Source organism: Antechinus flavipes, chromosome 3 (assembly GCF_016432865.1).
Source record: "Antechinus flavipes isolate AdamAnt ecotype Samford, QLD, Australia chromosome 3, AdamAnt_v2, whole genome shotgun sequence".
Taxonomy (NCBI): Eukaryota; Metazoa; Chordata; class Mammalia; order Dasyuromorphia; family Dasyuridae; genus Antechinus; species Antechinus flavipes.
This window is the reverse complement of record NC_067400.1, coordinates 3320496-3334162: the sequence shown is the minus strand read 5'-3', so window position 1 is coordinate 3334162 and position 13667 is coordinate 3320496. Positions and strand designations below refer to the sequence as shown.

Here is a 13667-nt window from a genome sequence, read left to right as displayed (position 1 = left end):
CCTCCTGGGCAGCCCCGGCGAGCTTGTGCCCCGCCCCTCTGAGCTGCCCGTGCGGCGGCGGGGAGCGGGGTCCGGAGCGCTCGCCGGGTGGAACTCCAGCCAGGGAAAGCCCGCTTCAGAACGTGAAGGGTGCGCGTGAGGAGCGCCTCCATTGGACCCTGCCCGGATCAGACCGCGGAAGCCTGCAGCTGCCCAGCTCTCTGAGACCCCGGAATAACCTGCACACGCCCCTCCAGGGGCGCAGCAATGGGACCGTGGCAGAACTTCCCCGGGGGGCATCAAGTCCAAAGCCAGAAAATAGGAAGAAAAAGCTGTTACTGTGGCAGGAGCACAAGGGACACAAACCCAGAGGAAGCAGATGGCTCTGAAACAGCCGTGAGGAAAGCCCCAGGAACAGCAGCGTGGCTCCGAGGTCTGCAAGGATTTCAGGAAGAGCTAAAGCAAGAGCTGGGGCGGAAAAAAGAGCTTAAAATGTTTTTGTGGTTAAAGGAAAACATGGAAAAGAAATGCGTTATAGAGGAAAGAACTGGGACGGAATTAGCAGCTTGGCCCAAGTGGCCCAAAACCTCGCAGACACAGCAAACTTTCTACAAATGAGAATATGTTCCCCAAGGACACAGGAAAAAACTAAGTCAGAAGACTTACGGAAGGTAAAAGATATTTTCTATTTTATAGAAAATAGAAAAACGCCTGAGGTGTGTCTTGGTGAAAACAGATCAGGGAGAAATAAAGAGTCACCGGACTCTCCGAATGCTGCGACACAAAATCAGACAACACACTTTAAGGAATATAAGAAAGCGACCTGGATCGGTCAGGACCGCGGGCCAGGGAGAAGCAGAATCTGTCGGTCGCCTCCTGAAAGAAGTCCCCGAACAAAAACTCCTAGAAACAGCCCATTTCGGAAGTTCCGATCCAAAGGAAATGACGCTGCTGCCAGCCAGGAAGCGAGAAGGCGTGCGCCGAGGAGCCGCTCTCGGGGGCGCCTGTGTCTGGCAGGGAGGGAGGAGTTGGGGAGCACTCAGCACGGCAGCGCTAAGGCTGGGCAGAGAATGCAGCGGCCCTCTGGGCGTGACCGATGCTGGAAGCCGAGGGGTGCCGGGGAGCAGGGGAGGATAGAGCAGTGAGAGCAACTGGGGAGGACTGGTGTGCCCCGGGAAGTGACCCGAGGGAAGCAGCCTTGTAGACAGGTGGCTTCCAAGACTTGGGAGCTTCGACCCCTGTGACCAAGGACCCTGCCAGCCCCGGGGACGAAGGCCGGGGCAGAACCCGCGGTGCTCACTTGTTCCCGTCTGTAACACGGCCTTGAGGCTGGGGGAGGGGAGCTTCAGGTGCTTTGGACGGATTTGTTTCAAGATGAGAAGTGTGTAAGGGTGAGAAGGCCACGATTGAAAGCCTCTGGGGGGTCGGCAGAGGCAGCGGGTCGGGGCGTTGGCCGCGGCCCGTCTGGACGAAGCGCAGAGGGGGACGAGCTGGCACGGAGACGCGGCCGCGGAGAGCTCCGATTGTCCGACTGCTGGAGCAGTGAAGGGGAAGAGCGGGCCGCGGAAGTCAGAGATGGCGCCGGAGGCCCGGGCCCAGGAGGGGCCGACCCAATCTGGCAGTGCCGCCGCGTTTCAGAGTTAGAACAGAAGGCGCCAGTGTCGTGGATCCGGTTCTCACCGACCGGGAAGGCTGATTGGCGAGATGGCAATGGGGCGTCCGTGAGAGAGCCAGGAAGCTCCCTGAGCCCGGACTGGGGAGAGAATTTGTCTGAGGGACCAGAGAGAGCACAAGGGTCTGCTCTGTGGGGGGGAAGATGTCAGGCATGGGAGAGGGGGGGGCGCGCGGGGCAGAAGCCCGCAGGATCTCCCAGCCACGTTCTGAAGCAGGAGGACGGCCACAGGGCCCAGTCCTAGGGAGGACCCCTGGAAAGTGGGGGAGGGGAGGGTCCCTGGGCAGGACAGGGCCTTAGACTCGGGTCCAGGAGATGGCAGAGCGGGGGCTCACAGCGCCATTGTGTCTGTGGGGATCGTGGGCTCACCCTCCCGCCTCCGGAGCATTCTGCCCCCGGGCTCTCAATGGGTCAGTCCCAGAGTTGGCCACACTGCCAGGGAGTGCTGGTGGCCCTGCCCAAACTCCCGCGGTCCTGACATCGGGGCTCTCAGCGGTAAGGGAGCCCCGCCCCCCGGGGGAGATGCGGGGGAGAGCTCCCTGACCGTCTCTGTCAGAGACCAGGAGGGTCAGCGGGTCCTGCGTCTGGGCTGCGTGGCCCGCCCGTCTGGCGGCTGCTTTCCATGGATCGCCCGAAGCCTCGTGCCGCGGCCCTCGGCCTCCTCGCCGGCCTCGTTCACCCCTGACGCCCGTTTTAGGAGAGCCGGCCCCACGGGAGGGCGTCCTCGCTCTCAGTCTTAGCCCTTGGACCCCAGAGCCCTCAAATCCCAGCCCTTTTCTGTCTGGGACAAAGTCAGGCCGTCTGTCCTGAGGCTGAGAGAGGAGGGGGGGCTCAGACTGGGGTCAGTCTGAGGGGCCGGGGGCGGGCGGGATCCCAGGACTGCAGGGAGGGAGGCCTCTCTTCAGAGCCCTTTGGTCAGACAGGGCTTGATGGATGCTTTTCCTTCCTCAGCAACGCGCTTTAACCTTGAGACCGAGTGGAAGAATAACTTTCCCCGACTGCGAGAACTTGACCGGGTAACGCTCCTTCCCCTGCTGGCCTTGGCCCCCAGGCTCTCACCAAACCAAACTTGCAGTCGTTGATCGTGGTGGGGGGGGGGGTCTCCCCGTGGTTTGGGTCTGCCAGGCGAGAGGGGCCCCTTTCAGAGTCAGCCTCTCCCTCCCTCCGAAGCAAGCCTGCCCCAAATTCGAGAGTCTTCTGTTCCCCGTGACCTTGGGCCACGTCAGAGGCCGTCCACAGGTCGGGCAGTGCCGGTGGGGCCGGAGGGAGGCGGGTATTGGCGCTGGCGGCTCACAGCTCCTGGCCTTCCTCCGCTGCCCAGGACACAGCCCCTTCCCTGAGCGCGCACTGACTCCTCGTCTCCATGGGGACGGCGACGGGGGGCGCGGACTCGGGGAGGGAGGCAGGGCCGACGGGCCCCCCTTCTCCACCGCCCCCCACCCGTCCCAGGCCTCCCTCCGGGCTTTCTGCCTGCTCCCAGCCCCTCTCCCGAGGCCCCCAGGCCAGAGGTCTGAGGGAGTCTCCGCCTCGTTTCTCTCCCACCCAGAATGAACTCTTTGAGAAAGCCAAGAACGAGATACTGGACGAAGTCATCAGCCTGAGCCAGGTGACGCCCAAGCACTGGTGAGTGGGCGCCCCCCTGCAGCGTCTGCACGGCCGGCCCCGTCCCTCGGGCGTTTGCAGGCCCGGCCGCCCTCCCTGAGCCTCCCGCCGTGGGGCGCCCGCGCCGTCCGGACCCCGCCTCCACGCTCTCCCCCCGCCCTCGCCAGCTCCTCCTCGCGGTGTCTGTCCCCTTCTCTGACAGCCGTCACTCGAATCCAGGTCCCCTCCTGCTGGTCTCTCCGCTTGCTCGCCCTGCTCCCGAGTCCCCTCGGCCCGTCCTCCACCCTCGTCTCCTCAGGCAGGGCTGTGACTGGGAAGCCCCCGCCGTTAGTTCTCACAGTAGGGACAGAGTCCCCTCGGCGCAGCGGTGGGCGCGCAGTGGGTTCTATAGAAATTCAGGGGCCTTGAGGGCCCCCTGGGATGGCCGGCTTCCCCCCTTTCTCAGTTGATGCCCCTCATCGCCTTCTCTTACATTAAGCTGCCTCTGCTGCTCTCCGGCTCACTTCCATACTTCCCAGGCCCCCCTCACCTGCACCCCCCCAACCGCTCCTCCCGAGGCCCCCCCGACTCTGTGGCTGTGACAGCAGTCACACCGGGCCCCACCAACGCCCAAGAGAGCTTTCCCATGAAGCAACGGGACATCCGTGACCCCTCAGCCAATGAGATCTTGCTGTGCTTTGAGTCCAGAGTGGAGGACTCTTTCAAAAGGAAATTGATTTGGGGAGGACAAGGTGGGGTTTTCAGGTTCTGGGAGATCCCCCTGGAACAAAGAGAAGGCCCCTGGGAATGGCTTTACGGCCCAGGCCTATGGCCAGCCGTTGGTGGCAACGGGGACCTTCCTCGGCCTTGCCAAAGGTCAGCGGGACTCGGGAGCCCTGCCCCCTCTCGGGGCCCAGCATCCCCTGGGAGCACGTCTTCCTTTGGACTTCTGTCCTGGAGGGCCTGGATCCAGCACCGCCTTTGAGCAGCTAGAACTCCCCTTTTATGGGGGAGAAAACGGCGTCCCACCGAAGGGAAGCCCCCTGCCCAAAGTCTCACGGGCCGTCTCAGAGGGGACATTGATCCCAGGCCCTTCCCTTCCATCCCCTCATCCGAGGTCACCGCCAAGCCCAGAGCACGGCCTCTGTGGGATTATGGAAGGCTGGCCCGGGGCTCCCGTGGGCACACGTCCTCTTGGTTGTCCGCGGGGGCCAGGCAGCCCCTTTCTGGCAGAGGCTCCCATTCTTCTGGTGCTTCTCCCCGAGCCACTGTGGGGCCCGGTCGTGGCCCAGCTCCCCCGGGTCCTGCCACGGCGCTCTGCCCGGCTCGGCTCCCCGAGGGCCATCCATTGACCTTGGTCTGATGTCATCTTGTCAGAAGCCCCCCGCTCCATTTTGACCTGGACTGGCCCGTCCGCCTTTATCTGTTCCCAAGGCCGAGCTGTCGGCTTCACCTTTTCCTCCTAGAATCACCATCTCCCTGCCAACGAGCTCGGCCCAGGGCTGGCACAGGCCGGCACAGGCCTGTGCCATGGAGATGCGAGGGCAGTGAGCCCGGCCGGCTGTGCTGGCTGGTGCTTACCGCATAAAGCCAGTTGGGTTTAATGATCCTGTGGGACTCTGCGGGCCGGGAAGGCGGCCACGCTTGGGCTTGTAGTCCTGCCGAGAGGTCGGGAAAGCCGTGGCAGTTCCTGTGGACCCGGGGTTTTCTGGGGCTCCGTGGGCACGTCCGAGAGCTGCTCCTGAGGGCCTGTGATCACGGGGGGTCCGGCACCAAATGCGGGAGGGCCCTGACGGCCGGTCTCGTTGCAGGGAGGAGATTCTCCAGCAGATGCTGTGGGAGCGAGTGTCGACCCACGTGATCGAGAATATCTACCTTCCTGCCGCCCAGACTATGAACTCGGGCACGTTTAACACCACGGTGGACATCAAGCTGAAGCAGTGGACTGACAAGCAGCTGCCCACGAAGGCCGTCGAGGTGGGCCATCCCGGAGCTGGGGGGCGCGGCAAGCTGGAGGCCCCCGGGGGATGGCATCCCGGCCCCAGGGAGAGCACCGTGGTCCCCCTTGAGGATGTGAAATCTGAGTGTGATCCTGTGAAATCTGAATGTAAAACGTGTTTCACTACCTCTCCTGAGTAAAGACAGGGGGCTTGCTCATCCAACTGATACCCAAATAATGGGGGGTCACAGAGGCTGCAGGGGACGCTCAGGCTGTTGGCAATCTCCCCCAGGAGAGGGCTCCTCCTAGGGCAGCGGTCCGGGTGCTCCGGCCTCCTTCCTCTTGCCCTCTGTGTCCGACTGCCCTGGGACCTCTCCACCGGCCTTCCCAGACATCGGCCCTGGCCTCTCGATACCGTGTAGCACCCCAGGCCCCCCTTCTCGGCCTCCTTCTGGCTCTCTCCTGCAAGAGGTGTCAGAAGAATGGGGGTGTCCTCTTGGGGCCTGCTCCAGGCCGGAGGGATTCCTCCCTTGTGTCCTCCCTCAGCCGTCCCCTCCCTCCTTCAGAGGGTTGGAACTCCCGGTGCTTTAAGTTGGGCCTGGCCCCGTGGGCAAAGGGGCCCAGCCCTGTCAGTGCTCCAGAGCCTCAGCCGTTCTGGTCTGAAACTTCCCCCTGTGCTTGGGATCTTCCTCCGTGTCCCCCTTCCCGAGGCGGGTCCTGGAGGGGCCCCTGGAGGCGAGCCGCTGGGAGGAGGGCAGGGGTGGGGGCCCAGCCCCCCGGGCAACGTCTCTCTCCTCCCACGGGGCAGGTGGCCTGGGAGACCCTGCAGGAGGAGTTCTCGCGGTTCATGACGGAGCCCAAGGGCAAAGAGCACGACGACATCTTTGACAAACTCAAGCAGGCCGTGAAGGAGGAGAGCATCAAGCGGCACAAGTGGAACGACTTTGCCGAAGACAGCCTGGTAGGTGGGGCCCTGAGTCACCTCCTTGTCGAGGAGCCGCGTCCGTCAGAATTGGTCCTCATACGGTCTTGTTGTTGAAGTAGATAATGATCTCCTGGTTCTGCTCAGTTCCTGGGAATCTCCCCAGGTCTCTGAAATCCTCCTGCTGGTCCTTCCTTACGGAACAATAACGTTCCCTAACATTCACGCGCCGTAACTTACTCTCCGGCCGAGGGGCGGCCGCTCCGTTTGCAGTTTCTCGCCCCCACAAACATTCGTGCACATGTGGGTCCCCTCCTCCTCTTTATGATCTCTTTGTGAGACCCAGCTGGGGCAGAGGGGGTGCAGCTGCATGGTCCTTCGCACATAGATCCAGGTCGCTCTCCAGAAGGGTTGGATCAGCTCACGGCTCCACCAACCATGTATTCGTGTCCAGTTTTCCCACATCCCCTCCAACGTGTCATTCTCTCTTCCTGTCATTTTGGCCAGTCTGAGAGGTGGGTAGTGGTAGCTCAGAGTTGTCTTAATTTGCATTTTTTAATCAACAGTGATTCAGAGTATTTTTTAATATGACTAGAAATGGCTTTAATTTCTTCATCTAAAATTTTTCTGTTCATATCCTTTGATCATTTATTCATTGGGGAATGGCTGAGTTTGCCTCAGATCTCACTAGTTTAGAAATGAGGCCTTCATCAGAAACCCCGACTGTACAGACGGCCCCCCAGCTTTCCACTTCCCCTCCTGCTGCGCCCTCGTCTTTTTGGCCATTTCCCAAGCGAAGGACACCCTTGCTGCTAAAAGAAAAGCTGCTATAACAATCTCGTGTGATTGTCGAGCTCGGGTTTCTTCCTTTTAAACTGCCCGGCTTATCGTTGGGCCTTTTCACTTATCGGGAAATCAGGTCTTAAGTCCTGGGGATGGTTCCTCACAGATCTTGGCTGTGAGATCTTCAGAAACTTCCGTCTGGAACGTTAGACTTGTTTCTGCCAAAAAACACGTTTTAGATTTTCCACGTTATCTTTGGTCGTCCTTTGGGTTCTTCCTTCCCCCAGAGACGGGAAGGTGACGTCGCTCTTTTGTCCGAGTCCTTCCTCCTCTTGGAGGGAAGAGATCGAGGGGGTCGGAGCAGGAGGCGGTGATAGCCACGAGTCAGCCACGCTGGCCCCCTCCCGGGGCTCGGTTCTGGACCAGCTCCGCTCCCTCTGTGTTCAGCTGTGGTTTAGAACATTCCTGTCTTTGAGAAAACGTCTTTCGGTTATGGGAAGTGGGAGAAAACGATGGCATTGACCGGGCCTGGGAAGCCGGAGCCCGTCCGCGGCCTAGAGAGCCTTAGCCCAGGGCCTTGCCTTGCTGACGGAAACGGGTCTGCGCCGGAGGGTGTCGCGAGGAGTTTTCTCAGAGTTCGGCAGCCCGGGCATTTTACCCCAAAACTGGCCTGGGCTCGTCTCCGTTACCATTTCCACTTTCCTCCTTTTCTGATTTCAGTGAATTGCTCTCCCCCTCCCAGCTCTGAGAGTCCCTCCTTTTCCTCCAGTTAGAAACCAGATTACCTGATCTTGTGTCCCGGTTAATGTTGTAAATTAATCGGCCTCTTTTGATTGTTTTTGGCACATAAAACTTTCCTCGCCCTGTCTTTGGGATCCAATGTCAGCAACGCAGCCGATCTGCTCAGAATCCCAGGCCTTTGTCGAATCTCATTTCCCTTTTCACCCGCCACCACGCGGGGGACACCAGGACGGGTCGCCCCAGGAGGCCCCCACTTCGGTCCTTAGTGGTTGCTGTTTCCCCCCCAGACCCTGACCAGGGGCTCGAGTCATAGCAGGCCCAGGGGGCTCAGGCCAGAACAGACCCAGGGGGCTTGAGCCAGGGCATCCCCCGATGGGCCCAGGGGGCTCGGGCTAGAGGGCCGCCACCCTCCCCCTGCGCACTGTGTTTGTGGGGTCAGTCGGCCACACGCTGGCTCCTTGTGCTTTCAGAGAGTCATCCAGCACAACGCCCTGGAGGACCGCTCCATCACCGACAAGCAGCAGTGGGACGCCGCCATCTTCTTCATGGAGGAAGCCCTGAGGGGGCGGCTCCGGGACAGTGAGTACAGTCGGGGGGCCCATGCTGGGCACTGGGCTGGGAAGGACCCGCGTGCAGTCGCCTTGGTGCTGCCCCGAGTGCACACGCAGGGTGACCTCCGAGGGGGGCCGGCTTCTTTGGAAGGGAGCCTTGGCGTTGTGGGGAGCATTCGGGGGAGGGCACGTGAGAAGCCCCATGTTAGCAGGGAGGGAACCTGAATCTGAAGATGTAAATGGGGAGTGGGCTCTGAGGGTCAGGAGCCCAGCCGGAGGCTGCTGCTGTGGTCACTCCAGCACGGCCTGGGGGCAGCGGGGGTGCAGAGGAGAGCCGCCGTGGCCCTGGCGAGGGAGCGCCTGAGGCGGTGAGGGGCAAGGGGGCACGTGGCTGCGCGCCCGAGCCAGCGTCGGAATGGTGCTGCCCTCACAGGGACGGGGAGGAAGGGCGACCATGAGGCTCCTGGGTCGGGTTGTCTGGTGGCCAGGCTGCTGGTCAGCAGAGACAGACTGGCCCTGCTCTGTAGGTCTGAGGGTCTTCGGACCCTGGGACAGCTGGTGGGACACTGAGCGAGGCAGTGTTGAATAGGGAGGCCTCCGGACGGGGCCCTGGGGGTCCCCCGTGGTTGGAGGAGCGGGGAACGGGACCTGGGGCCGAGGCACAGCACCGGCCTGCTGGGCTGGACCGAGAGGGAGGCTCAAGGACAGGAGAAGCTGGAAAACACCGTCGAGTATTTTCAGTGATAGGGGGTGATAGCGGGGGCCGGGGAGACCGGAGGGTGCAAGTGGAGGCGCAGCCTGGCCGAGAGAGTGGGTCACGCTCCGGCTGGCTCTAACCCCGGCATGCAAGGGCCGCACGGTGACTGGCGAGGGGTCACTGAAGGCTCGTCCAGCGCTCACCGCCGTGTCCGGGGCTGCTCAGGAGGCCTTGGGCCGCCCCCAGGGTCGGAGTCTGAGCCGGCAGGGGGCAGGAGCGGCGAGGGCCACGGGCGAGGGCCACGGGCGAGGGCCACGGATGAGGGCCACGGGCTCGCCCCCTTCGTCCTGGAGAAGGAGACTCGGGGGACTCGGCTGGTGCTCCCGGCTTTCCTCATTCAAACCTCTCCTTGTTCTAGCGGAAACTGTCCTCGAAAACATGGTGGGTCCAGATTGGAAAAAGAGGTGGATGCACTGGATGGGGCGCACCCAGGAGCAGGTAGGTGCCGTCCCCGGCCTCGGCCTCCCTCTTGCCTTTCTCCCATTCAGTGGCCAAAAGTCATTCCCAGGGTTTCCATCTTTGCAAAAGCCAGAATGTTCGTTCTCTGAAGTGACCCTTGAAAAAGGAAGCCAGGAAAGCCCCTGGAGGGGGTCCCATCGATGTCCCTTTGCTGCCGAGGAACCGGAAGGTTCTGGGTGTTTGGGGGGACCCGGCACTAGAGGCTTTGATCCTCGTAAGGAGGCAGCCCCCAGACACGCCGGGTCAGCAGAAGCCGCTGTTTCCCCTGCGCTTCCCCTGCGCTTCCCCATCCGAGACAGCACGTGAGGGGGCCGCCCTTGGGCGCGCTGCCCGGCCGAGGTGCCCACGCCCCCCGAGCTCTGGTTTCCCAGACCTTCGGGCAGCCTCTTCCCAGGAGCCTTCCAGTGCACATAGTGGGTTCTAACAAACTGGGAAGCACAAGCGCAGCTCCCCAGGGAGAGCCGGCAGCTCAGAGGTTCACAGAAACGAGCGGGTCATTTCCCACCTGGGGTCATGGAGCCCGCCTGGCCTGGATCCCAGCTCAGGGCTGCTGTCCGAGGGACCCGGGAGCCTCCGGGCGCTACACTTGGTGGTCGGGTCTCTCGCCCCGCTCGGGAGGAGTCGGGGCCGCCTGGTCTGGGGCGTCTGCGCCAGTGAGAAGACCCCACGTGTCCTCAGCGTTGCCTTTTTTCCCTTTCAGTCCGTTCACAACGAAACAAAAAACGAACTGGAGAAGATGTTGAAATGTAACGAGGAGCATCCGGCCTACCTGGCCAGCGACGAGATCACCACCGTGCGCAAGAACCTGGAGTCGCGGGGAGTCGAGGTGGACCCTTCCCTGGTAATGACCTTGACCTCGCCCGGGGGCTTCCCCTGCTGCGCTCCAGAAAGCGGAACCGCTTAAGGCCGCGCCCTCCCCTCTCTGGGGGCAGCGCTGGTCTGCGGTCTGCCCTGGGGGGGGCTGCGTCCTGTCACATCGAAACCACAACCCTGGGCCCGCGTCAGGCAGATGATGGACATTTGTACTATTGAGGGGAACAGACTTGGGGAGGGGGGTCCCGACGGGATCTGCAGCCCAGACCCAGCCCTGACGGCTTTTTTGGGTGTACTTAGCAATGAGGCCACCAGAGGGCAGGAGAACCTCACCAAAAATGGAGAAGGGCCGCCCAGACTGGGAAACTCCTGGGGGGGGAAGTGGGAGAGGGTAGTTTAGGAGACAAATTTACAGCGGAGGAAGAAAGCTTGCTCCACTATCAGGGGGTTTAACGGGTCCTCGGGGTCACCGGGGGCCGGCGAGAGGTCAGACGCCTCGGTCAGCGTGGGCATTTTAGCAAAAGAAGGCGACTCTCCAAGTGTATCGGGAACTATGACCCAGAAGCCTCGGTGAACGAGCCTGACCCGGTGCCCGGCCCACACCGGGCTCTCGCTCCGCACCCACTGGGCCGTCTCCTCGCCTCCCCTGGCACTGCCCCCCACCTTCCCTCCCACACAGGCCCCGATGCCTGCTCTCAGGCCTTCTCGCCATGACTTCCTTCTGGCCTCCCTTAGCTCGATTCCTGTTGGAATTAATGGGCGGCCCTTGGCTTCCAATGCTCCTTGTTCCCGTAGGCCCGGCCCTGCCCCTGCTCTCCCTGGAAACTGCCCCCCCCAGGATCTCTCCGAGGGAGAGGACTCCTCCCCCGTAGCCCCCAGATGTGCTCTCCCTCTGGAGAGTGGGGCGGTCAGCCTGTGGCTTTGGGCAGAACCAGGTCCTGCTGAAACAGTCTCTGCTGAGGACCGAGGCCCAGCCCTTCAGGGGCCCAAGGCCCATCGTCCTCTTCACTTTCCTCCCCCAGACCAGGGGCACAGGCGCGCCCACGTGTGGCAGATGCACCGCCCGGCACCCCGAGACCTGGCCCTCAGCTCCAGAGGCTTTGGTTCCCAGGGGGCAGCCGGCTGATGTCGGGGCTGGCTGACCATTGATTGAGCTGACTGACCATTGGGTTGACTGACCACTAGGCTGACTGCCTCTTGCTCCTTCAGATTAAGGACACCTGGCACCAGGTCTACAGAAGACACTTCTTGAAAACGGCCCTGAGCCACTGCAACCTCTGTCGGCGAGGCTTCTACTACTACCAGAGGCACTTTGTGGACTCTGAGGTAAGGGCTGTGGGGCGAGGACGCTGGGGCGGCCCCCGGGACACGGGCCCTTCCCCGAGAGGTTTGGGCTCTGGCGATTCTGGTCCACGGCCCTCTCGCAGCCAGGGGGCCTCAGGCTTGGCACGTGCCCCCGGGTCAGGCGGCTCCCATGTTCCCCGATCTCTCACCTCCTAAAAGAGAAATGGTGCAAGGTGTCTGAGCCCCATCATGAGAAGAAGCTTTTCCCATCCTCTCCCCGCCCCTTGCCAGTATCCTCCCGACAGAGCAAAGGCTTGTCCCGGGACACATGCGCCCAAAGGGGGCGGGGGGGGGAGCTCAACTTGGGGGCCCTGAGTACCCTCCCCCGGGCACAGCTCCCTCAGGTGGCCCTTCCTCCCCCAAGTGCTCCCCACTGTGGCCCCTCCCTCCCCACTGCAGCCCTTTACCCAACAACTTTGGGCCTTTGCAGTTGGAATGCAACGACGTGGTCCTCTTCTGGCGCATCCAGCGCATGCTCTCCATCACGGCCAATACCCTGCGGCAGCAGCTCACCAACACCGAAGGTGAGAGCCCGCCCCGCCTGCCCCTGATCCCCCCCTCCCCGCCGGGCTCCCTCCCCCTGGACTCCTCTACCCCCCGCATGGCAGGGAGCCTCCTCAGGGGGCCTCTCCCTCATGTCTCCCCTTTGCCCCAAGCAGTCCGGAGGCTGGAGAAGAACGTCAAAGAGGTACTGGAGGACTTTGCTGAAGACAGCGAGAAGAAGCTGAAGCTGCTCACGGGGAAGAGGGTCCAGCTGGCTGAAGACCTCAGTGAGTAGTCCCTGCAGGGGCCATTAAAAGGCTGGGGGGCTGGGGCCCATCATGGCGGGCCAGGGGCACACACAGGCAGGCCAGGGGGCTGCAGGGGATGTTCTCTGGTCAGTCCCTCGTGACAGTGACAGGGCGGCTCATCTCCCCCTGGCTTCTGTCTGTCTGTCTGGCCGTGGGTCCCACGGCCAGCGAGCGTCACTGTGAGGGCAGATCGGACTCAGGCCCTTCGGCCCCCTCGGCCTGCTGGGGGTGGCTTGGGTCCAAGCTCCTGGTGAGGGCAGCTTGCAGGGAGCCAGGCCCCGAGTCTTTTCTGTCACCACGTCTTCCCCTGAGTTCGGGTTGTGAGGAGAGGGAGTTAATGGCTCTGAGGGGACAGGCCCCTCCCTCTAGGGTCCCCCTGTGTCTTTCAGCCAGACGCTGCGAGAGCCCCGTCTTGCTCTGGCAGATCAGCCACATTGTAATTGGGAGAGGGGGCCGTTAGAACCCAGCCCCTTCCCCCCAGGGACTTGGCTCTGCTGGCCCTGCTGGCCCCGGTGCTGGCCCTTCGAAGCATTAGCCGGGGCAGGAGCATCAGGGCCAGCCTCTCACCGCCCATTGGGCCAGCCGGCGCCTCAGCATCCCTGAGCGGTTGTTCCTGGAAGAGGACAGTTTGTTTTTCCGGGAGGTCGGCCGGCCAATTTTCCTCCCGGCCTGTGACCGTGGTCGTAGCCTTTCTTTAGAGGCGAGAACAGAAACAGAGTTTCATGGAGTATCCTCACGAGATGAAAACGAGCAGAAATGGTGCGGACCAGAGCGGACAAGAGAAGGAGCCGCTGGGAGGAGCGCCAGGCGCGCCCAGGAAAGTGTCTGTCTGACACACGGCCCGCTTGAAATTGAGGGAGCCGGGGCTGTTTTTTAACTCTAGAAAGAGATCTCTTGTTCTAGAACAGAGTTTGACCCGTGCACTGAATACGAACTGGATAGCATTGGATAGCAATGAGGAGCAGAGCCTCATTGGCTCATCAGAATCCCCTCCAGAACTCTGCAAACGCCGGCTTTTCTCTGTCCTAGACAATCATACTGGTGAGAGAACGTCCAGGAAAGGAGTTGTTTGTGGTTCTTTCCTCTTAGTGAATTTACTTATTTTTAATCCACATTGTTTTATGAATCATGTCAGGAGAGAAACCAGAGCAAAAGGGAAGAACCATGGGAGAGAGAGAGGAAAAAATAAAAGAACAAAGAAGTGAACATAGCATGTGTCGATTTACAATCAATCGCCACAGTTCTTTTTCTGGATGCAGACAGCATTTTCTGCCAGAGTCTCTTGGGTTTGCCTTGGATCACTGAATTACCAAGAAGCGACTTGTCACTGGGACT

The 13667-nt window shown here is 61.7% G+C and overlaps 1 protein-coding gene across 9 annotated transcripts in view; it reads left to right on the top strand.

The window, feature by feature from the left end:
* The window catches only part of OPA1 (OPA1 mitochondrial dynamin like GTPase), a 74916-nt gene that overhangs the window by 27970 nt on the left and 33279 nt on the right, over nucleotides 1-13667 (top strand). For 5 of the 9 annotated variants that reach the window (XM_051991615.1, XM_051991614.1, XM_051991621.1 and 2 more), the window contains 10 exons: nucleotides 2603-2667; nucleotides 3198-3274; nucleotides 5044-5209; nucleotides 5980-6132; nucleotides 8088-8196; nucleotides 9284-9363; nucleotides 10085-10225; nucleotides 11407-11523; nucleotides 11972-12065; nucleotides 12198-12311. In XM_051991615.1, the coding sequence (XP_051847575.1) occupies nucleotides 2603-2667; nucleotides 3198-3274; nucleotides 5044-5209; nucleotides 5980-6132; nucleotides 8088-8196; nucleotides 9284-9363; nucleotides 10085-10225; nucleotides 11407-11523; nucleotides 11972-12065; nucleotides 12198-12311 (1116 nt within the window). The remainder of the gene's footprint in view (nucleotides 1-2602; nucleotides 2668-3197; nucleotides 3275-5043; nucleotides 5210-5979; nucleotides 6133-8087; nucleotides 8197-9283; nucleotides 9364-10084; nucleotides 10226-11406; nucleotides 11524-11971; nucleotides 12066-12197; nucleotides 12312-13667) is intronic. The other 4 variants (XM_051991616.1, XM_051991618.1, XM_051991620.1 and 1 more) reach the window with 1 other exon arrangement.